The 23,698-nt window shown below is 44.3% G+C and overlaps 1 protein-coding gene across 2 annotated transcripts in view; it reads right to left on the reverse strand.

Moving 5' to 3' along the window:
• Window positions 1–318: 318 nt before the first annotated feature.
• Window positions 319–23,698, reverse strand: part of SMURF1 (SMAD specific E3 ubiquitin protein ligase 1) — a 44,276-nt gene continuing 20,896 nt past the window's right edge. The window contains exons 4-18 of one of the 2 annotated variants that reach the window (XM_063314602.1): window positions 23,480–23,613; window positions 23,289–23,354; window positions 21,136–21,211; window positions 20,158–20,402; window positions 19,426–19,510; window positions 19,042–19,188; window positions 17,771–17,972; window positions 17,209–17,312; window positions 14,152–14,266; window positions 10,887–11,065; window positions 9,946–10,083; window positions 7,395–7,515; window positions 5,826–6,027; window positions 5,076–5,151; window positions 319–4,123 (exon numbers count right to left, since the gene is read on the reverse strand). In XM_063314602.1, the coding sequence (XP_063170672.1) occupies window positions 4,024–4,123; window positions 5,076–5,151; window positions 5,826–6,027; window positions 7,395–7,515; window positions 9,946–10,083; window positions 10,887–11,065; window positions 14,152–14,266; window positions 17,209–17,312; window positions 17,771–17,972; window positions 19,042–19,188; window positions 19,426–19,510; window positions 20,158–20,402; window positions 21,136–21,211; window positions 23,289–23,354; window positions 23,480–23,613 (1,990 nt within the window). In that variant the 3' untranslated portion in view covers window positions 319–4,023. Of the gene's footprint in view, window positions 4,124–5,075; window positions 5,161–5,825; window positions 6,028–7,394; window positions 7,516–9,945; window positions 10,084–10,886; window positions 11,066–14,151; window positions 14,267–17,208; window positions 17,313–17,770; window positions 17,973–19,041; window positions 19,189–19,425; window positions 19,511–20,157; window positions 20,403–21,135; window positions 21,212–23,288; window positions 23,355–23,479; window positions 23,614–23,698 lie in introns of both variants that reach the window. The other variant, XM_063314601.1, reaches the window with a different exon arrangement.

Raw genomic sequence — 23,698 nt, forward strand, 5'->3', positions numbered from 1 at the left:
CATCACCATCATAACTATGATGGTCACTAAATGAGGCAGTTGCTAAATGAGGACAACCTGTATAGCCATAGAGCTCCATACTCTACATGCCTGCAGAAGACTCTGCTTATGATCCCCAATTAAAGGATCACACAGAAAGTGATAGGGAGACTCTCCATTTAGGGACCCTGTTAGGCCTTCCCCAGCAACGGAAAACTCAGCTGGGATCCCTGGACACGTTGTTCAGCATGAACTGAGAAAACTGCTCATTTTCCCACAGTACATTTTAACATCATATTTCAGAACATGTAGTAAATAATAAAAGTCAAGACGCAGAGCTAAAGTTGTGAGAGTTTATTGCATATGTAACAAAAATGGACATGACCTTCCTGGGCCCAGCCTACTACACAATCACTGTTTATTCCAGCCGGCTCCATAACACATTAAATAGAACTAGCATTTCTTTTAAATACTTTGATTTAGACATAAAATGACAAAAAAAAAAACCATTAGTGTACAACTTTTTTTTTTTTTTACAAAATAAAATCTGCAATAAAAATGGTGAGAAGAGTAACAAGTGTAGCAGCAATATTTAAAAACCCAAGACATTACAAAAGAATAAGTTAAAAAACACATTATAAAGTGGTTAAAGAATGATGATAACAACAACAAAAAAACGAGAAAAAGACGTACTGCAATTCTGGAAAACTTTCTGGGCTCTACAGTGCAGAATACTGGGTCATGGTTGAGAGAGGGAGGGGATTTTGAACAATTGCTGAGGCCTGAGAACCAACGCCGAGCAAGCAATCCCTTTAAAGCATCAACAAGCAGGACGTTGGTTCAAGAGGTACTACTCTGAACTTGGAGCTGTTCACGCCCTTCCAATTTGTAATGCAAAACAAGTGCTGATTTCCTGCGTCCCTGAGTGCATCAAGGCAGGATGAGGCATTTCAGGGCAAGTAAACAAAAAATGCACACAGAGAGATTTTTGCATCCCTGGACCAGGCGCTGCTCATCTCTGGCTACAGGTGCTGAAGGCTGTTTCAAGAGGCTCCGGATGGGATAACCTGGCGGAGGAGGGGACTAGAAACGCAAGCCCTTTCCCCCTTCTTTTCCCTCTGAGCTGGCATCACAACTAAACCAGAGTTTCCTATCTCCTCATGGAAAAGCAGCAAATGCTTCTCACAGGGAAGACTTTGGGGCAGGGTCGGGAGTTTCACGCTCCGCTCGCACGTAACCCAGACTTACGGTGGGATCCTGCTGGCCTGCCCTACCACCTGCTGCAGGTGGTACCTGTTCATCAAGAGCAACACCAGGGCTTTAACGTGTCTCCTGTAACATGTATGCTTTGCCTTAAGAGTTTACCCGTCACAAAGCTTTCAGCAGAGGGGATCCTTCAACCGACCTGACGCTAAGAGAATTCCACCTCCCCGTTCGTCTTTTATAGATGCTCTCAGGGGGAGGCAATGTGGAGTGCTCAGCTGGGGCAGAAGCCGAAGGTCCTCCAGGCCTCTCCTCAGAAACAGGACGTGGCTCCTTAGTTTGCCTTGCCCTGCCCTCCCAGCCCCAGCCGATCCTGCCTCAAAACCTCAAGGGACAGAACAGCAGCTGGGTCTTGGTTAATGACCAATGACACCGCTAGGAGGAGAAAATTGGGGGAGTGAGTAAAATTGTTAAGGGATACTTTTTCCCATTCTCCACACTACCATCATGGAGAACCCATTCGCACCACACTATCCTCTCCTCCTCAGGCGAACTTTCATGCGATTTGGGGACTGCGACAGCCTGCCTTTTGCATTTCAAGTTCCTTGACTCGTTCCCATGTCCTTGGTTTTGGACGTGACTGATGCAGAACTATGAGACAAGAATGATGGAAGGATTGGCCTGTAGATGCCATGGTCATATTTTTTGCTAATATTAGGTGGCCAGCCAGTGTAACGGTCTGGTTTGAGGAGAATTTCCCACCCCTTACACCTGGGAAACAGGCGGTGGAAACAATTTTAGTGGGAAGAGGAATTCACATCTTTACAATTCTTTGCATGCTTGAATGCCACCAATAGGATGAGTCGTGACCCACAGAAAGCATATTATCTTCAAAAGCCCTTGGAAAATCAGGGGTGGTTGATTTCTACTGTCCAGAGGTCTGTTAAGGTACTTAAAGATTTGAAAAACCCTCAAATTCTCTCGATCTAATCCCAAATTATCCACAATGCATTTAAATGGTCTCTTAAGTGCAAACGGATCCCCGAAGGTCACTGCAAGTCAGTTAAGTCAACCACAAAACCCAATCTTTTGCCACGTGGTGCAAATATCACAAAGGTAGATTTCCTTTCTCAAATGGACTGGTTCGTTTTCCATCAGCAAAATTGCGAGACTTACAGTCAACTGAATAAACAGGAGGAAACGATTTTGGGATTCGGACAAGTATCTAATTTTGGTTTGTCCTATCACAGTTTAAAGCTATTATCAATGTCAATTTGTTTTATAGGTGACGATAAGAAATATCCTTGTAGACAGACAAAAACAAACAAAAACAAGCCCACACCAATATGACCCACGTATGAAGTTCGACACCTGTTAATATGCTTCTTTGTAAAGGGGGGAAGGAAAACTCTCACAAAGTGTCAAAGTTACACTTGATGATTAGTGGAATTTTTTGACCCCAAGAAATGTTATGTTGTTACAATGACTGCCATCTTGCCTGTGCAAATTAAAAAGAAGTGTTTGACAGGGGGATCTTACCACTTTTGATTCTTCTCCCCCTGGAAGTCGCATGGAGGAAAAACACATTATATCAATCGTGAAAATTGGGCTGAGATGTATCAGGGACAGGGAAAAAAGGAGAGAAGCTGGAAACAGCTATTTGGGTTACTCAGTCTCTGTAGGCCAGTGTTTCTCAGCCTTGGCCACTTGAAGGTGTGTGGACTTCAACTCCCAGAATTCCCCAGCCAGCCTTGCTGGCTGGGGAATTCTGGGAGTTGAAGTCCACACACCTTCAAGTGGCCAAGGCTGAGAAACACTGCTATAGGCTAAGGCCTCTGTTAGAATTTTTCACAAGAGCCGCTCTACATTCCAGATGGCTCAGAAACGGAACCAGATTCCGTTATCTTTGCTATTAGCTATTTCCTCTGGAAAGAATTTCTGCCATTTCACATCACAATGAAAGCATTTAAAAAAAAACAGAGCGAGAAGAATTTTATTTGCGGGGTGGGGGGGGAGGTGGATTCTCTTAAGAATCTGAGCCATGCCCTGTTTCTCTTAACCTACGCCAGGGACCACAAAAAGAAAAAGAAAAAAATATTCCACAGAACCAATCTATCTTCTGTGCAAAGCATACCCCCAAATGAAAAAAAAACACAAGAGTATTATTCAAGATGGCTTGATTCTCTTTAATTTTTTCCTCTTAAGAGCCAAGTCACCTCATTCACATAAAAAGCTTCCTGTCAAGGAATAATCCTCATTTGCCTAGGCTTACAGAGCTGTGCTCTGCTAGCCATTCCTTAACGGGTCTCCTGAAATGTGCTATTTGGAATTACAGTGCCAGTCTCATCTCCATCTCCATTGCTTCTGGACTCTACAAGGGTTCAGGGCTGCGTCGAAGACAAACATCCACGTACACCTACCAATCAAAGTCCTCAGCAAACCAACGGCAAGATACTCAACTACAGTTTGATTCTCCTATAAAAAAGACCACAGGTCGTTGACCTTATCACAATATGTGTTACAAATCTAGCAGAATATCTCGGGTAACCAAAGCCAAATGCTGAACCTGGCTGCCTGTTTTGCGTTTTTCCGGGGAATGAAGAAAGGAAGGGGAAGATTATGGTACGACGAAAGGGAGGAAGTATGTTTGGGAACTTCCAAAAAAAGAAAAAAGAAAAAGAAAAAAGTCTCCCGCCCTTCCCCGATGCTGTCACAGCCTTAGCACCCCTCGTCGTCAAGCATCCCAACACTTTGGACAAAAAGAAGTTCACAGCAAGCCTCTCCTTACAGCTTTTGATTTGGTGGTCCGTGAGCTAGTATCTGTTTCCTTTGGTTGCCTGTTCACTCCACCGCAAAGCCGCAAGTCTCCTCCACGGCTGTCAGTAGCTTCTCGTAAAGCTTCTCGTAGGACTCGTAAGGCGGAATGTCAATTCGGTTAAAGCTGCGGAAGGTAAAAACAGCAAAGGGGGTACTTTTCTGGTCAACCCTTTTACCTCGAAGACAGTGCCGCTTACAAGGCACGTGGGTGTGGCACCCATCGAAAGAGGAGGAAAAGAGCCGCGAGCCGCAGCAAAAGAGGTCAGAGGTGTCGGCTGGGCGGCAAGGCAAGGCACGGGCTGCGCTTTAAGACAGTCACAGCAGTCTTGGAGTTCTTTTCCTGGGAAAATTACAAGGCTTTCGCAGAACATCCTTAAGATTTTCTGGGTCACAGAGCGTCCAAACATGTTACTTTGTGGACCGCAATTTTGACCAGAGGAAAAAAAAAACCCACAGGCGAACGAAGACGCCATCGCTAAGGCAGGCCTTTGATCCTCTTGCTCTACGGCACATCGCAAGAATGCATGCGTCCCTGGCCTGTGTTCTTAAACCTCTCCCTTTGAGGAAGGCACACAGCCAGCCAAGCCACCTCTGCCCATAAGCAGAGAATAAATCGGTGTGAGTGTCGGGCTGGAGAAGGTGAATCCCGACACGCTCAACACATCTTGGCGCAACCACTCCACCTGACCGATGTCCATAAAGTCACCATGCCTGGAGTGGGGAGAGGAAGAACCACTCTTGAGGCTGGTTGGTTCCCTAGTCCTGCCAGGACCGGTTTTGGTCCCCTTTGGGGGGAATTAGATCTGCCATCGCTTGGATTTTATTATATTTTATATGCATATTTATTGATATTATTCTGATTTTATTGTATTTTATACTGTTTTATTGTGAACCGCCCAGGGTCCCCCGAGTGGGGGAATTGGGCGGTAATAAAAATATGAGGAAGGAAGGAAGGAAGGAAGGAAGGAAGGAAGGAAGGAAGGGAGGGAGGGAGGGAGGGAGGGAGGGAGGGAGGGAGGGACAGACCTTTTGCAGCACCGTCTGCTCCCGACTGGCAGCCGTACAAATAGACTTACCAAGTATGAGCTTTTGGAAGGTTGTCTGTATTTGCGTCTATCAAATGGATAGTGAACAGCCTGGGTCCTGCGGCGCCTGTAGAACCTTGCAAACAGACATTCTAGTTAAGGCCCTTCAAAAGTGTAGCTACATGCCATGCTGCCCTCGCCTCCGATAACCTCTGGTATCAACCAAGCAGAGAACAGGACGTCATGACTCCTGGTTTAAGGGCGTGTACATGCCTGCACCGTGTGCTAGGAGTTAGGAAGAGGCCCTTCTCAAGGCAGTTCTCTTTTGGCCCAAGATTCTGGAGGGCAGCTGCTTCTCAGAAGAGGCCAGAGCTGTTCAACCAGAGGCCCGGAAACATCCGGGACCTCAAAGCTTTGGTCTGCTGCCAGATGGTCATTTTCAACGTGGGAGAGATGTTAATGCAGAGGGAGTTATCCTATTAACTAGGTGTCATTCAGGTTTTTGTCCTCACCCACCCCCCACCTCTTTGTTGCGACTCCTCCTATTGCTTTTAAAGGAGAAGCCCCGTACAAAGTCCATGTGGGGCCCTTTCCCAACTGGTTAACACAAACTCCTGGCTTGATTCATTGTAAGGCAGCTCGACTTGTTTTAAATGGGAAGTCACATGTTTTCCCCCTGGATGATTAGGTGGGCCAGTCAGGAAGTAGACTGGGAAGTGAAGGCCCATCAGCTGGACTGGGGAGGGAGGTCCCCGGCTCCCTCTGGCCCAGGTCTGCTAACTCAGCCACCTGATCAGTCACCTTGCAAAGCCTTGAAACCCTGAAGGGGGACCCGTGTGGAGCCTGTCACAAACTGGAGCAGCCGCGCTCTCCTTTCCTCGTCAAAGGCCTCCACGGCTTGCCAGAACCACTTGACAATATTGCTGTCAGCCATGCAGTGCTTCAGACGCGTGTTGGACTTCCAGTCATTCAGATCGATCTTATCTAGGCCGCCAATTATGAGCTGGGGGTAAAAAAGGTCCGTTTCAAAGTAGCAAGCACCAGGACAACAGGGGACCACACATTCACACTTGCCACCCTTAGCTGCTATGCTGCTGGCAGTTTTTGAACAAAAACACAACTTTCCATATCCACAGGGGTGGGCTTTCCATCATGCTTTTTTTTTTTTTTTTTAAGTTTCTTTAAAAGATGAGGTTCGCTAAGGACATGGCTATTTAGATCTGTTAACTGCTGCACGTGTAGAGCAAAAGATGTTTAGATGGTCAGCTGAGTCCCCACACAATTTCCAAGCAGTCTACGTACATTAGAGCAAGGTTTCTCAACCTTGGCAATGAAGATCTGTGGACTTCGACTCTGAGAATTCTTCAGCCAGCATGTGTGGACTTCAACTCCCAGAATTCATGCTGGCTAGGGAATTCTGGGAATTGAATCCACACATCTTAAAGTTCCCCAGGATAAGAAACACTGTGAGAGAGGACAAATGAGCTGATCCAAGTGGCCTGATATTTCAGGATTTTTCCAAGTTAGGAACCAGAAACTGGGCTTCCAGTGGGGAATGGAGGACTGAGTGGCTGTGCCTGCAGGCTTAGTAGGCAGAGCTGACATCGTGGCAACTTTTTTCAGGTTCAGGCAGGTTCTCCTGAAGCCCAGAAATGTTTTCCGGATAAAGGAAAACACCTGGAATCACCCCATCTGTCCTCTGGATGGCTGCTTGCAGCCAGAAGATCGCAAACAGCATTTTGCAATTGATTATGGAAATTTTTGTATATCCTTGCTGTTAAAAGTCAGAAGCCACATTTTTTTTGTAAATTTGAAAAAAATTCTCTTGTGTTTTTGCACCTTTTTAGTCTTTTTTTTCCTTTTTTGTAGTTTTTATTCTTCTCTTGAAACTTAATAAAGTTTATTTTTTAAAAAAAGGAACCAGAAACTGCTTTCACGGCTATTATGACCGCTTTGAAACCTATTTTACTCTTAAGCCATGAGTCATATGCTCCGAAAAAAAATCTTGGGAAATTGACTCAGCAGCGGAATCTCCCAATTCTCTACTAGGATTTTGCTTCTGCATACACTCCCATTCTCCCTAGCATTTACAGAAGACCATATATAATAAACAGACAGCAGATAATTTTTCTTTCACTGTAAGTTTTAGTACTGAAACTGCCCCGAATTGGAGCTTGCCAAGTCAAGGCCTCCAGTTAAGAAATATTCTTTAAAATTAAGCTTTCTGGGCATTGCTCCTTATCTATTAGTTCTGGACAGAATTCTGTCTGCCACATAAATTCAGAACAAGGAGAAGGCACGTAAAGCTTTTTTCACTTTTGGAGCCACACAAACCACAGCAGGAGTTAGCTTGAAATATGCAACTGATACCTCAAGTTCCTTCTGGTCAAAAGGCTTCAGCAGGTGTTGAGGAATGAGTTCATTAAAACCTTTCTGAAGGGCCAGGAATTGGGCTTCAATTCCTCTCATGAACCGCCAGTTCACATACAACCTGGGAAGTAGAATGATAAATCTGAGAATTATGCTCTGGAATGGTAAGAATTTTGCAAGCGGATATAAAATCTGGCCCTCAAGAAGTCACAGCTTGCCCAAAGAACAAAAGAATCAGGTCTCTTTTGAGGAAAGTCCAAACCCTGGTGACATCATGGACATGTCCACATGGTATTCCTGGAAGCATCGGAAGCAGCCTCTTCCGGGACATTGTTCAAGTTCTGTTGAGTCTATAACTCTGATGTTTTTTCGTGGTCTACCATGGCTATCACTGTTTAGCTTCTGAGCCTAGACAGGTTCAGACTTGCTTCAAAACAGGCACAACACCAAGAGAAATGAACTGGCACTTAATACAGATCTGATCCCCGTAAGTGGAGGAGGCATGTCTTCACCTTATTCTATATCCAATATCCTTAGACCAGTGTTTCTCAACCTCAGCAACTTGAAGATGTGTGGACTTCAACTCCCAGAATTCCTGGCTGAGGAATTCTGGGAGTTAGAGTCCACTCATCTTCAAGTTGCTGAGGTTGAAGAACAGTGCCCTAGACAAAACACCAGTAAAATTTTTAAGGAAAAAAAAGGGGGGAGGGGAAGAGAGAGAGAGATGGCACTAACATATTGTAGCTCGAGAGTCTTAAATTCCCATCCCTTATAACACCATCTAATTTGTTTTTTTAAGAAAAGTTTCAAATTCTATGCTCTGATTTTACTGGTGAACAATTTTATCTTTTTTAGGTCATACCATGTCCAGTTTTTATCTCTTCTGTCACTGACCAATATAACAATCTCACTTACATATATTTAGTAAAGGTAAAGGTTTCCCTTGACGTAAAGTCCAGTCGAATCCGACTCTAGGGGGCGGTGCTCATCTCCGTTTCTAAGCCTTGGAGCCGGCGTTGTCATAGACACTTCCGGGTCATGTGGCCAGCATGACGACTCGGAACGCCGTTACCTTCCCGCCGAAGCGGTACCAATTCATCTACTCACATTTGCATGTTTTCGAACTGCTAGGTGAGCAGGAGCTGGGACTAGCCACGGGAGCTCACCCCGCCGCGCGGTTTCGAACCGCCGACCTTCCGATCGACAGCTCAGCGGTTTAACCCGCAGCGCCACCGCGTCCCTATACATATATTTACATTCACATTAATTCATGTTTCTCTATATTTACTTAAAAGTCTAACATTTCATAGGTAGTGTTTTAGTGTTTTACAACTGGAGTATTTTATTAATTAGCCATTTTGTTTCTATTATTCAGACTTTGCTTTTAGTATGCTGCTAGCTGTACTCAGTGCGTGGCAGCAAGCTGTTTTATGCATTCCTACTGATATTTTAAAAACATTTGGGGCCTTCACCATTTTTATTGTCTTCTCTAGACAATATTTTCTCTACTTATGCCATGGGTCCTTGCACTCTGTTTTTTCTATTCTTTTATAAATCCAACAAACTTGCTGGTCAGTGACTATAATAAAGATTTTCTTTCTTTTTTCAAAAAACTGAGGTCTCACCTATGCTGCAGGACCAATGGAGGCTACCGCAGACCTCCAAGCCTTCAGCAGCAATGGTGCTTCATAGCTCTACCTGTGATCGTTCTGGATGCTACCACTGCAGCTAGATTTTAAAGTCAAAAATGGAATCTTTCTAGCAATAAGCAGGCAAATACAGCACCCAGAGTTGACACAAACCTCACCAGCTGCACTACAGAAATTCTGTATTCCTTTCTCTTTCCGACTGAAAGAGAAAACAAGAGCTAGGCCATCTGTAGAGGGCACAGGGAATGGCCTTGAAGGGCAGGAGGAAGAGCCACCAACGAAGGCAACAGTCTAATAAGTGGGACTTGAGCCGGGGCCAAGAAAATAACTTGAGAAAACGTCTCAGACAAGCCCCTCCCTAGTTCACACCAAGATAAAGGGAGCGAAGAGGAAGCACATTCAGACTTGCAAGACTCTGTTACTAGAGCTGTTGACTACAGGTACTCCTCACTTAGCAATAACCAGAACTTTGGTTGCTAAGCAAAGCGGTCATTAAGTGAATCTGACCCAATTTTACCACCTTTTTTGCAGCAGGCGTTAAGCGAATCACCGCGGGCATTAAGTGAACCAAGTAGTTGTTAAGCAAATCATGCGGTTCCCCATTGATTTTGCTTGCCAGAAGACATCCAGGAAGGTTGAAAATGGCAATCACGTGACCACGGGATGCTGCGACGGTCGTAAATGTGAGCTGGTTGCCAAGCGCCCAAATCGTATTCACGTGACAGTGAGGACGCTGTGATGGCTCTAAGTGTGAAGACCAGTCGTAAGTCTGAACTGTCGCTAAATAAATGGTTGTTAAGTGAGGACTACCTGTACATGTTATTGGTATCTTAGTCTGATCTACCTTGTTGGGCTGTCACTATCTCATTGACAGGGGAAAAATCATCCTTCCCTGAGGGTACCTGACATATTCTTTCTTGTTCTCCTCCGTAACAGAAACATTCCTCCCATTCGGTTTGAGTTCATGTTGCAGAATTCTGCCAAAAGCATTGTGTTCCACGCAGAACGTATGGTCCAGAACCGGAGTGATGTCATTCTCTCTGTCAACAAGAATGCAATGTCTACAGTCATTTCTGCAGGTGAAGGTATTTTTTATTTACCCAGACCTATTTAAACATGTAATTTAAGCATGTAAAGAGCAGAGCTCTCTGTGGCTGATCCACATTTTACTATACGGTTGTGCTGCTGTGTGGGCTTTAATATTTCTCCTCGCAGAGGGGAAAAAAAACCTATGCTGCTATTTTTGATTATAGCGCTGTGTTTATGTATTTCAAGTTACTTCTATCAACTGCATGCAGGAATACTGCTGTGCAGCTGATGCAATGTGAATACAAAATAAAAAGACCTTTTATGATCAAACTCTGCCCCCAAAGATATTTATCAAATTTTGCCACCACCCATCTCCCTCAAAAGAGGAACTTGGGGCGGTTATTCCTTTGATGTACTGTCTGTTGATTTCCAGAGATGCCCAGCAATTTAAAACAGTTTTCCATGCCTCTGTTGTGAGCAAGGCTGGTTCTGTTGCATGGCTGAAGATTAATTGAGGAATTACATGCAGATCAGGTCAATCCAGAATCAAAATTAAGCCAAACAGTTTTCTAATGAAGTTAAAGGATTATTTTCCCCTATCAAGCAGTTATCCAGAAGTCTCACTGCTGGTTGTTTATAAAAATTATTCCAACTTTTTGCCGGGCACTTTTGCAAACCCTTGAGTACCTCCCCTCCCTAGGGCAGCTTTAAGATCTATGTATGCACCGGGGATTGAGGTCATGGAAGCTTTCTCGCTGGAGCTGGTCCTCCTGGTCCAGTCAAAGCATTACACGTTATTGGACTGAATACTTACAAAATCCAAACTAGGCTTTTATGTAGCTCTGGGTCAACTGATTCCAGGTCAGATAACTGGATGGGCTTGCCCAACAGCTGTTTGTAGAAAGGAACCGTGAAACCCCCATTGATGTAGTGCCCGTGGAACACCGCCAGCCCCATTATTCGACCAACAAAGTGGAAGTAAGACAGGTGATCCTGAAAGACACGCCAAGCCACAAGGCTTCATTCCCTGGAAGAGATGCCCACACCTGACATCATGGGGCTACACGACTGGCTTTTGCCAGACTTGTACAATTATGTTTTTGCACTATAGGTAGACCTGTGTCTCTCAACCTCAGCAGCTTGAAGACGACTGGACTTCAACTTCCAGAATTCCCCAGCCAGCATCGCTGGCTAGGGAATTCTGGGAATTGAAGTCCACACATCTTCAAGTCGCTGAAGTTGAGAGACACTGAGATAGATTTTCACTAATCAGCCACTTGTAAGAAGCCGGAACAATTCTTTTATGTCTCGTTGAAGAGTCACCTAGCATATTCTTAGCTTCCTGCCCTTGAGGCTTGATGTCAGCAGGTGTTTAGCCAGTAGCAGAGCGATTCATCTTAAATGCCAGGTTAAGAGAGATTGTAGTTACTACTGGAGGGCAAACTCAAGCAAAGCAAACTCAACAGTTAAGGTGAAGCCCTCCTTGGGAAGATTGCTGTGCCGGTCCTTCTCTAACGAATTTCCATTCAAAATTTCACCTCACTCAAACTCCTAGCACATGATGGCCACCACTGACTATGCACTGTCCTCAACCGGGCTGTTCTCATTTTTGCACTTCTTCACGGCATGGGGTTTCTTGAAGGTGTCAAATAGCAACCTTCCTGCACCGGGATGGTGTCCTTCGGGGTAAATTATGACTGACAGTGAAGGAATGAATTTATTAGCATATGGAGTGGCGTCTTCATTCTCCACTGCTTCCGTTAATGCTAACTCTGCTCAAAAGCAGGGACCCAAACTTCTTACCTTTGAAAGAAGGGCTCAGTTAAACAAAATTGTGCTTCAGCTATCCGTGACCTGGTATTTGTATCTTGCCTTTCCTCCAAAAGCTCCAGGTGGCATATTTAGCACCCCGTTCTTTAATTTTAACTCCACAACAACCCTGCAAGGGTTGTGATAGGGTGAATGTCTATTGTTATGGGTAGCCTTGTACTTGGATCTCTCCAATTCAAATCAAGCGATTGGAGCATCACGGCGGCTTTACAAGTTCCGCCCCGAACTTGAAGGTTAAAAAAAAAAAAACTTTAGGATTTAAATTTCGGATTGGATGGAGAGGCTTTAGAAAATACTGTTATATAGTAATCCAATATGTACACAGTGTTTGTGTGTTTATGAAGCTGTTAATATGTGCAATGTTTATTTGAAGAGGTAAATTCTAAGGAGCTACATATGCAATTAATATGTAGTGGGAAACTTTTAAAACAGGGGCGGGCAACCTATAGCAATCACGTGGTCCTCCCCTCCGACCGCTTCATGCAGCCTTCCTAGGGTTGCTGTTCATTATGAAAATTGGATTGGGAGGGGAGGAATTCCTTCCCCTTTGAAAGAGAGCCTGGAGCAGCTGAGACAGCTAAAAATAACACATTCCTTTGGGTTGCTGCAACATCCTAGGATACTTTTGGGTGCTTCCTGTGATGCTTTAACCACAAGCTGCAAGTCATGGCTGAGTCACAGTTTGATGCTGAACTACTATGGCAGGAAAGGAAGTCTCCCCTCCATGAGAAACATCTCCTTCTTCTTCCTTAGGGAAGCCGCCCCCCCCCCCCACAAAAACCACAAACCTAGCTTGGGTGACTTGGTTAAACACAGGATTTGTTTCCTTCCTCCTCTTCTTGCCAGGCATCTTCCCCAGATCTTTCACTCTTCACGACTAAGAGAAAAGCTCTGTCTTCTCAAATGCTAACTTTCTAATTCTACTCCCCCCAATAACAGCCACAAGAAAGGCCAAGTCTTACCCAGGGAGGGAGGACAGGACTGGAATAGGCTGGCAACCATCTATTCTAAGCCACTCCCCCTTTGGCCTTGCCGACTTTTTGCCCAAGCTGATTCCAAAGGGGGAGGGCAATCTGGACACGATCACCCCCAATGTTGCCCACTCCTGCCTTCATGGAAACAAGTCAAGGCTGCACAAATTAGTCCATTAGAAGCAAGCTCATCTAGGTCAGTGATCCTCAACCATGACAACTTGAAGATGTGTGGACTTCAACTCCGAGAATTCCCCAGCCAGCGATGCTGGCTGGGGAATTCTGGGAGTTGAAGTCCACACATCTTCAGGTTGTCCAGGTTGAGAAACACTGACCTAGGTAAAGCTCTCAGCCCTATTTAGTACGCTTACCTTCAGCGGTCTACGAGGACTCGACTGAAAAATAGACATTAATCGGTTCGCAGAATGTACAGAAAAATCAAGTAAGTGAGGAAAAGCTCAGATTTCTCTTTGGGGCCCCCACCCCAGTACCAGATTGTGCGGAAAATCAAACCGTTGGTGGACCATAGAAACCAGGATGCCTTAGCTTGCCCTAAAGCAGCAGACTGGGCCTGCATGCCGCAGTTCAAAAATCTGCCAGCTGTGCAAATGTGATGGGAGGGATCTGCCCAAGTCCGCTGTTTTAGGCAGAGAGTTTCAGCGTCTGCACAGAGTTTACAGCTCAAGTCCAAGGCCTACTGAGTAGCCCTCAAAAGCATCTGCCCTTATTCTCAGTGAACTGCTTGAGCCTATTTAGATTCTGAACAGGAGAACCAACGCAGGGATCGGCAACCTTTTCAGGCAGTGCCCCCCCCCCTGCAACCTGAAGCATCCATTTAATTTAAAAAGTTCAAATTTCACAAGATTTCATCTGTAAGGTCTCAAAAGAACTCATGCAAGAGTACTAATCGAGGCCACCTCGGGAGACTAGAGCTATTTAAATGTATTTCTTTTAATTTGGGGGCCTTGTGAGCACCATTTACGAAGGTTGAGGCGTTCTGTGACAATGGGCATGGGGCTGCCAATCCCCTACTCTACGCCACTTTTCATCTATGCCACTCTTCAAACTGCTCTGAAACTTCTCCAATTCAAAAGGGCTTTGCTACGGAGCACAGGAAGCTACAGAGTCTGCTGTAATATCGTGGTGAGATCTAAAGCCAAACAAGCTGATCATTGAACTTGTCCTACATACAGTTCCCCTGGTTTCAGAGATGGTTGCTCGTTCTAATGTATATCTTCAAATTAACACAAAAAGATCCTTGGCTTTTAGAATACTTACCGGGTTGATGGAGGAATCTGGATTTATTTGCAGCGTGTAAATATTATCAGTTGAGTACTGGAAAAGCCCATAATATGGATTCAGCATTTCGTGGCACAGAAGGTACAGCCATTCCCTGCCAGACATAATTTTCAACAAGATTAAGAGATGGGGGGAGAAATGAAGGTTAAAGTTTACCCCACTTCAGAACTAGATCAGTTTCCATGACTTGGTGATGGTCTGTGACAATGTTTTTCAACCTCAGCAACTTTAAGATGTGTGGGCTGAGGAACTCTGGGAGTTGAAGTCCACACATCTTAAAGTTGCAGAGGTTGAGAAACACTAATCTATGAGACAGTAGGACACTTTTGAAAAAGGCTGATTACATATACAGCTAGCAAGGTTGTCAAAATTTAAGAAAAATAATGTGGATCAAGTGTCCATTCACAACACTATCAGCTTTTCTGGATCCTTCTTGCTTTATTAAGGAAGGGCCTTCGACAGGAAATAGCATAAGGACAGACAATAAAAAAACCAGCTACCTTTTAAAAAATCGAGTGCCTGTAAAATTACAAGCTTTACTCAAGGATCAGTTAAAAAAATAAAAAATTGTTCCCAATAATAATCTGTACTATTAATCTGACTTGACATATCCAGTGCTCTTTATTCATATTATTTACTGCTATAGTTCAGAAAAATAAGACCAAAAGAAATGGTTAAAGGAAGGAATGACTGCATGGCATATGGCCTGGATATCTGAGAGGCTGCTTGCCTCCAATCATATATTCCAGCAGAGTGGGTGAGCTCCAGGTCCCCTCTGTTAAACATTGCCATCTTGTGGGACCAAGGAAGTGTGCCTTCTCTGTTTCACCCTCCCCAGGACCAGCATCCCTCGAGATAAGGACGGTGCCCTCTCCCCTAGGGTTCCGGAAAGCTTTGAAACCTGGCTTTGGTCCCAGGTCTGGGGTTGATGGTTATCATTTGTTTAACAGCCCCTGTTTTGTTTCATGGATTTTGTTATTTATTAGATCATTTTAGTCCGGGTTGTCTGTTTAATTCTTTTTAGCCGTTTTTACGTGGTTTTTTCCCCCTAGTTTTGTACGCTGCCCAGAGTCCACTGGAGTTGGGTGGCCAATAAATTTAAACAAATAAAACAAAACAGCAACAACATTTTATAGGAAGTTTTTTTTTTAAAGAACTGCCAGGATAAGTGATGAGCTAAACACCTGAGATAACAGAGGAGCTTAATTGCATAATGAGGATCTTCTGCCTACCCCACCCCCAAACCAAATGGAGACATCTGGTTAAGGCATGTTAGAGGATTCAGCATTTGTCTAGACAGTATTAAAGTGCAGACGAGATAAACGCTGAAATTCTTGCAAGACAGTGGTGATGACAAGGGAGAGGTCAAAAGCAGAGACTCCCCGACTGGAGAACAAAATTAAAGAACATTATCAGGAGAGTTAGACAAAAAGAACACCACAACAAAGTATTTCAGCAGCCATTTAGTGGCCAATGGATTCAGCCCCCAAACCCAGGAAATGAGAGCTTAAGATGCCAGAAAGTGATCAGCATTACAACAGGATGCCAGGAAGAAATACAGCCATATTCTTGGGTGAGAACCACTGAAGTAGGTGGATCAGGAGAATCTCCTCCAAACCAAGTTAGAAAGGGTGGCTTGCCGACGCACATTAAAGGCAAAGAGGTCTATGGCAGCACATCTCACATTTCAAAACTGGCAGGGCAGAAGCAGGGTAAAAGGGAAGAACCTGTCTTTGGGTGTCTCCCACTGAACTGATGCCGACGTACCATCAGCCTTCGTCTGCTTGAATATGATTCCGATGGTTACAACTGCATGAATCTCAGGGATGCCACACCTTTGTTCACACTAAGGTAAATCACAGGGCAGCATCTAAAGGAATAGCCTGGGGAGTCTTAGGCTCACGTGGTTCTCCGTCCCTGCTGAAAGCTCTCAGAAACTTTTATGCCTATCTTAGGAGAGGTGTGGCTTGTTCAATTGATAGGTGTAATAGGTTTAGCCATAATTATGCTGTATTCCACAAACCAATCTGAATGAATGAAAACTGGTATCTTTCAGTCAACTCTGTTTTAACCACAGATAGGCTTTTGGATGTCTCGTTAAACTGCATTTATTCCCCCCCCAAAAAAGAAGAAGAAGAAAAAAAGAAGCAGTTGATTCTGATGTCTCCTAAAAGATATGCTGGAGGGGAAGGAGGATCCATGTACTTGGTAAATCTTTTTCAGTACAGGTAATCCCCGACTTACAGCCACAACTGGGACCAGAACTTCGGTCGCTAAGCAATGTGGTCAATAAGTTAGGCATCACATGACTACGCCCAATTTTACAACCTTTTTGCCACGGTTGTTGTCAGGCCCAGCCCAAGAATGATAAAGAATCAATCCAGTCAAACTTCAGTTCTTTATTTGCTCATACCGTATAGACAGAATCTTGCCAGGCTAAAGCAACTCTACCTAACCGAAATAACCTGGGAAGGCTCCAGGGCGGGGCTATTCTGAACCTCTTCGTTTTCCCACAATTGCTTCCTGGACTGTGTTTCCTCTTATCTTGTCCCCCTTCTTGGAATGTGCTCCCTCCTTCCTGAGAACCAGCAGCATTACTGAAATCCACCATAGTCATTAAGTGAATAACGTGATCATTAAGTGAATCTGGCTTCCCCCATTGATTCTGCTTGTCAGAAGCCGGCTAGGAAGGTCGCAAATGGCAATCGCGTGACCCTGGGACGCTGCAACTGTCATAAACATACGCCAGTTGCCAAGTGCCTGAATTTTGATCATGTGACCACAGGGATGCTGCGACGGTTCTAAGTGCAAGGACTGCTCCTAAATCATTTTTTCAGTGCCACTGTAACTTTGAACGGCCGCTAAACGAATGGTCACAAGTCAAGAAGTACTTGTAATATTAAACCAATACCTTGCAAAGCAGCCATTTTTCACTGGAGTGACAGCAATTTCTTTCATTTACAACTGAAATATTTGAAGCTCCCTGTCAAGGTGCTCTTGGGTCAATTCAAGCCCCTTTAGGATCCTGGCGTTTACCTTGCCACTCCGCCATAATCTAAGCCTTCTTCTCCCCGAAATTTCACCATCAGTCTCTTCTTCAGATCTTTTGGCCTCATCTTCATTATCTGACGGTAAGATTCCTATGTACGGAAACAGAAGCACATTTCAAAAACAAAAACCCTGTTTTACCAAAAGCAGCTGAACTTCTCACACCTCTTTCCTACTAATATTAGAGGAAAAGGACAACCTTTTGGCTATTTCTTATCTAAACACGGTTTCGTTCTCAATACTCAACAAGTTGCTTGAGCCTCCTGGGAAACTGGCATGATGTAAAACTGGGGCAGACTACCTTCTTTTAACCGAACTGCTGTTCTTAGCCCTTGGAGGTGCATTGCAGTTCCTGCACTGTTCCACTGGAAAGGATCACAAGTAAATGAAAACACCAAGTACTTGGAAATATCAGATCCACCGGTTTCTAGCTTGGACGTGAAGCACACCCGTAGCGCTCTTATACGTTTAGACCTGACGGAAGCAGTTTGTCTCTTAATGCATACAGAAGAAACCCAGACCTTTTCCAGCTAAGCTCACGTTGGCGTACCTCAAATATTTCTTCCCTCGATACTTCGATGCGGCAGTGACCAGCTTGGGGTTGCTGGAGGGAGAGTTCATGTCGGAGGACCTTCAGCTTCTGCACCAAGTCACGCTCGTATCTCTGAGCAGGCAACTCCTCGCCGTCATCCAGCGACCCCTCGTTTGGTCCTTGCAAAGGCTGGTTGGGTTCTTTTAGTTGGCATTGGTGACTTGAGTGGGGAAGGAAAGGAAGAGAACGCATTACTTTCAAAAACAGAAAAGGAAGAATGAGGTAATGGTAATGTGTGTTTATTGGTTTATTTAAAAGATTTGTATGGCCATCCATCTAAAAACACAACTCTGGGTGGCTCACGACAACAGTAAAACCCTGACCTCTAGAAACCATAAAACACAACCCAAACCCAGGGCCTCAGTCATCCCTTTGGAATGCCCCACAACCAACTCCAGACATCCTCACCCTATCCCAGAGCCTGGGTAAGAAGCCAGGTCCTGATGGCCTTCCAAAAGGCTAAAAGGGTGGGGGTCTGCCAGATTGCCGGGGGGAGGGTCTTCCATAATGTAGAGGCAGCCACAGAAAAGACACACTTTTGAGGTTCCACCAGATGGCAACATTTCAGGGGAGGGACCTGGAGCAGGCCTATCCTATCTGATCTGGCTGGCCGACAGATTCTCTCAGGGAGAGGTGGTCCTGCAAATAACCCAGTCTCGTGCCACGTAGGGCTTTAAAGGTGACAACCGGTGTTCGCATAGGGCGCAGGGAGAGATTAGCTTCTTGACAGCAACAGTTCACTAAAGACAATCAGACAGATTTTTCATTTCTTTCAAGCAACGTGGCGCCTTCTAGATGGGTTGGCCCTGCAATTCCCCACCAGGTTAGCTGCATTAAAGAATTACGCAACAAGAGCAATGATCCAAACATGTATTAAGCTTGGGATGAGAATGACATATTGCAGAGGGGAAGCCGTGTCACCTGTTACAGCAGGTCTAGTGGTACCCTTTAAAAGGTAATCTATTCTGGCGTAAGACTGACTCATACTGCAGCATTCAAAGTGGGAACAACCTGTTGTAAAAAGGTTTCAACATACCTTCCATGTTATTCAAGCTTCAACATTTGCTTAATGGGATCTGTTTTTAGGGATCCCAAAAGGTATTGAAATGATACTTTCTTACGCACCCAACTATTTCACTAGCTTCACATATATTTACAGGGTCCTGATAGGACTAATCTTGTTCTGATTCTCAGCCTCAAAATCAAGCAGCAACGTTTGAGTGGCGTACTTCATTATGTGATGCAGTCTTGGGTCTGTGAACTGTGTGGTTCTGTTATTATGATCTACAAAATATATTCTTCCTGATACTGTACTTCTAACCTCCCAGCCTGGAGGCAGAGGCCCAAGTTCATCACAATTCACACTGTTAAGGTCTCTGCAAAAAAAAAAAAAAAAGGAAGAGGAATAAGGTTCAGCTCAATGCCAACATTACCGTAATTATCTGAGCATGTCTAGAGAAAAGAGATGCATTTTAAAATCTCGAAATCTTAGGATTCAAAGGCACTAAAAAGCATCTACGGAGATGGGGGCGATATTCCAAAGCCAGGGTCCAAAGCCCAGTTTAACTTCCTGCCAAAATCCAAATGAACTGAAAAGAGGCAAATCCACCTACCTTGGTATCCTGGGATCATGCCAGGTGCTAACCCCAGTTTGTGTATGCAAAAAGTAAACTTGTCCCTGTACTGTTGTCCTTTGCTCTAAAGAGACAGAAACAAAAAAGAGGCTAACAGAGAAAATGTCCAAATCCCTCACAAAACCTTGTGACTGAGGCCAGACCAAGTAAAACTGAGCTGAAGAACAGCAACGGCAAGAACTGCATCGCCGTTTCCTCATTTTTATTTATCGCTCATTCAGAAAACCGGTGCTCTGTTGGAGCAATATATGGTCTTTTTTGTTTGTTTGTTATTCGCGTTTCAGAGGGCAGCTGTTGGAGGAGCTGCAAAATATTTGCCTTGCCCCCTCCCAACGATCACAACAATCTGGTTTTAATCTTTGCTTGCCAGTATACCATGTGAACAGCCCAGCTGCGAAATACCGAGAGATTCATTTGAGAAATACAACACTGACAGTGTTAAACTATCATCTGGCCGGCTCCAGGAAAAACCCTCCCACTTATTCTGCCTCTTAGACAATCACACATCAATAGACATAAAAATCTCGGGGGGTGGGGAGACTCAGAGCTACGGCTCCAAGTGATAAATCCCTCAAGGGAAGTCTCCAAAGTGAGGCTGTGCCATCTCTGGGTGCACGACAGGACACAGAGGCCTCTCCCCAGCACCCCATCCTTTGGCCTTGCCTTGGAACTACCAGGACAGGAACAGGAAGGAACCCTATGCAAACTCACCATAGCCTTCAGGCAGGTCTGGTGATGGTGACTGGTGGCCGTGGGGCCTATTCTGGGGGGTCTGGACATGGCTTCTTACATCAGGACCCCTCAACCGCTGGACCTGCAACGTCTGATCCTGGCCAGGGGATTCCACAAATCGGCAGTTCCCTCCCCCAGCAGCTCCGGTGCTGTCCGTATATGGGGCTGGCTCTTCCATGTAGCAGCTCAGGGGCCTCCCAGGTCCTGAGTCTTCATAAACCGTTCTGAAAGGAGGGAAGCTCATGCAGTCAACAGATTTTCCCACCAACTGAAGAAAGAATTCTCTTTAGGGGAACGGGCCCAGCCTTTCCCAGAAGCCCTCACTCTCAAGGCCCGCGAACCAAGAAAAATGTCTTCAAACACAAAACTCATCTAGTGCTCAACTGCGAGATTTGGGGTGGGATGGGGGAGATGTGCACCGAAGACTAAATTTGCATTTATCTCTTAAATGGCCCGATTTCCTCCAGTGAGTCTCTTAATGACGATAAAATGCTGAGGGAAAGCTATTTTGCTTTCTGCCCCCCCCCTTTTTTTGCTAAACTGATTTTCGGCCCAATAGCTAAACCTAGCTCTCAACTGCTAGTCAACACTAGAACAGTCTTTTGGGGGTGGGGGGCAGAAGAGAGGAGAAGAGAGAAGAGACTGTGATCTGTGTGTCACAACGCAAGCCACAAACGCAAGCCACAAGCAGATCTCTGTACTGGGGGACGCAGCGCTCATCTGACTCTTGGGCCGGGATGGATTAAATCACACTTCAAGCAGAGATGTAGGAACAGTGACCAGCTGAGCAAACTGTTGTTCACCTAACTGAAAGAGATTCGTTTCAGAATTTTGCGTGCTATTTTGCTTAATGCACGGCCATCTTCAGAAAAGGAAGAGAATGTTCCAGGAATGCGTTTAATTATGCAGCAGTGACGGGAAGAGAGTCGTAAACTGACCAGAAGCCAGGATACCTACCCTTCATTCTCCAGGAGCCCCCTGCAGTCTACTACAGACCCTCCAGTGCCTATCCTGTCTCGTGTCTGTAGGCTGACTGGAATGAGAAAAAGGAAGACCAACATTCAAATCCAAAGCTTCCGTTTGCAAACAAAGTACAGCAACTAACACGCAGGAGCATCCTGGGGAGTGGTTTAATTTGATGTGGCAAGCATTTGTACATTTTTTTTTTTAATACTCTCAAGTATTTGGCCAAGACCCACAGGCAGAGTTCCTCCCTACAAAGGCAAGTCTGAGTAGTTTGCGGGGTGGGGTGGGGTGGGCTTGTGTCTTAAGAGGCCATGCATTTTCACATTCTAGTAATTCAATCAATCCTTAATGACAAAAAGGAAAAAAAAAATAATATAGTAAGCCCTCTATTCCAAATGCATCCTTAATATTTCAGGGATTAAGACCAAGATCAATTGAAAACAATTAACAAAGCACCCACTGCACAATCATTTGGACTAAAGTCTGTTTCCAATGTATAATACTAAAACACACAAACCCTTCCATTTTAATATGCAATTGCAAAATTATCTTTTTCCTCACAAGAGCAAGGATACCAACTTTGTCACACTAGGTGGCACTCTAAAACGGAAGACATTTTTTACCACCTCTGTATTTCTTACTTCACAGAAAGCAGTTATCACGTCATCCCCCTAATCACAACAACAATCTCAAGGCAACTAAATATTAAGATGCTTAAGAAAATTTACAAATTAGTCTTACTAATCTTTGGTAAGGGTATTCTGCTTGCATTAACTATTCTGTATTTGCTGCAATAGACTATATGTATGATTATACATTCATCTGACTGGTTATCACTTCAAGGGTTGATCAAGAAGACATTGGGGGGGAAGGGGAACCAAAGGAGAAATTACCATTAAGCGAGGAAATTGAATAGGAAAGATGTTTTTTTCTGATAACTTTTAAAGCTTCCCTGTGACGGAGCTTGGAAGTTTGCTGAGAAACAAATAAGCAATTCAGAGAGGTATTAATTGTACCACGATGCTAATCAACAGTACAAGTAGTCCTCGTTTAGTGGCTGCCTTGTTCAGCAACCATTTGAAGTTACGATGGTGATGAAAAGTAACTTTGCGACCAATCCTCGCATTTATGACCTTCAGAGGTCTGTAAAGCAAAGGAAATCTGAAATGAGATCGTAAGCACAATCACTGTTTCACCTAGCGACTGCTTCACTTAACGATCAAGTTGCCGGTCCCAACTGTGGTTGCTAAACAAGGACTACTTGTAAGGTTCCACATCTGGAAATAATTTTAGAACTGTAGCACTGTTAATGGAGAAATGCATCCTGAGGCCATCGTTCAGCATTCCCAACCTGACACCCTCTACATATATTGGATTATAATTCCTAGAATTCCCAGCAAAACTGTAAGCACAAGATCTCTAATGGCTGTCCAGCTTCCCAGGGTAATCTGTTCCATTTTTTAATAGCTCTGTTATCAAGTGTCTCCTCTCATGGAACTTTGCTCCAAGGAAGATCTCTAAAAGTCTGCAGAATACACTTTTCAGAATGAACTAGCCTGATTTCCTGGTGTAACATGTGAATTAGTAGACATTTAACCCTTGCTTTGTGCATTCCTACCAATTTTTAGATATTGCTTCTGCAATTTATCTACCATACCAATCCTCATGGACCGCAGGCAGTTTAAAAATACTAAATACTAGTAAGGAAATACAGGACATTTGAAATCTTGAACAAAAAATGGAACAAGTAATATTAAATAATTAGTAAAATATATACATCTATGGTTTTACAGTCAGTCTCTAAAGGCTTCTGGAAAAAATGTATCAGAATGTGTTAGGTAAAAATGTATGCACTTTATGGAAAAGTACATGTTAAAATGTGTGTGTGTGTGTTTTAAGCACAACTGATGCAAAAATAGGACAGAACAGATTTGTGAATGAACACATGCAAAACTAAGAAAGGAGGGAGCTAGACTGATCTGCCTAATTTCCTCCCACTGGGTTGTGGGTGCAATAAACAATCCTGAAAGCTGAACATAGAGTACATTCCCCAGATACTCTGATTTGAGTGCCTCCATTATATCCAGAACTGAACAAAACCAGCTATATTTTTGTTATCTGTGCAGACAGAAATGTCTTCTTACCGACTATCTGGCCTCGTACTGCATCAGTGTCTGTGGGATTTAGTTTGCATAGATCCAAACGCTGGTCTGAAATGAACAATGGGGGGAAAAAATTCACCCAGGAATGCATACAACTGGGAATCAGTGTTCAGAACGCAGACACAAAAATATTGCCAAACCCAGAAAACATTTGGTGAGAAAGACATGCTTACATCCCGTATCTTTTAGCCTGCTGATGGCGTTAGAAAGAAGCCGGACACATCCCAGGAAGCCAGCTCCCTGTTTCTTGTGAATTTTCTTATGGTTCCAGACACTGATGGTGATAGAATCTGACTTTCCAACGTATCTAGAATAATCAGTTGGAGGGTGAGATTTAACCGAGGTTCATTGTCTGCTACAGTACAACTATCCCATTTGTGAACACCAAACTC

This window comes from Candoia aspera, chromosome 14 (assembly GCF_035149785.1).
Source record: "Candoia aspera isolate rCanAsp1 chromosome 14, rCanAsp1.hap2, whole genome shotgun sequence".
NCBI lineage: Eukaryota > Metazoa > Chordata > Lepidosauria > Squamata > Boidae > Candoia > Candoia aspera.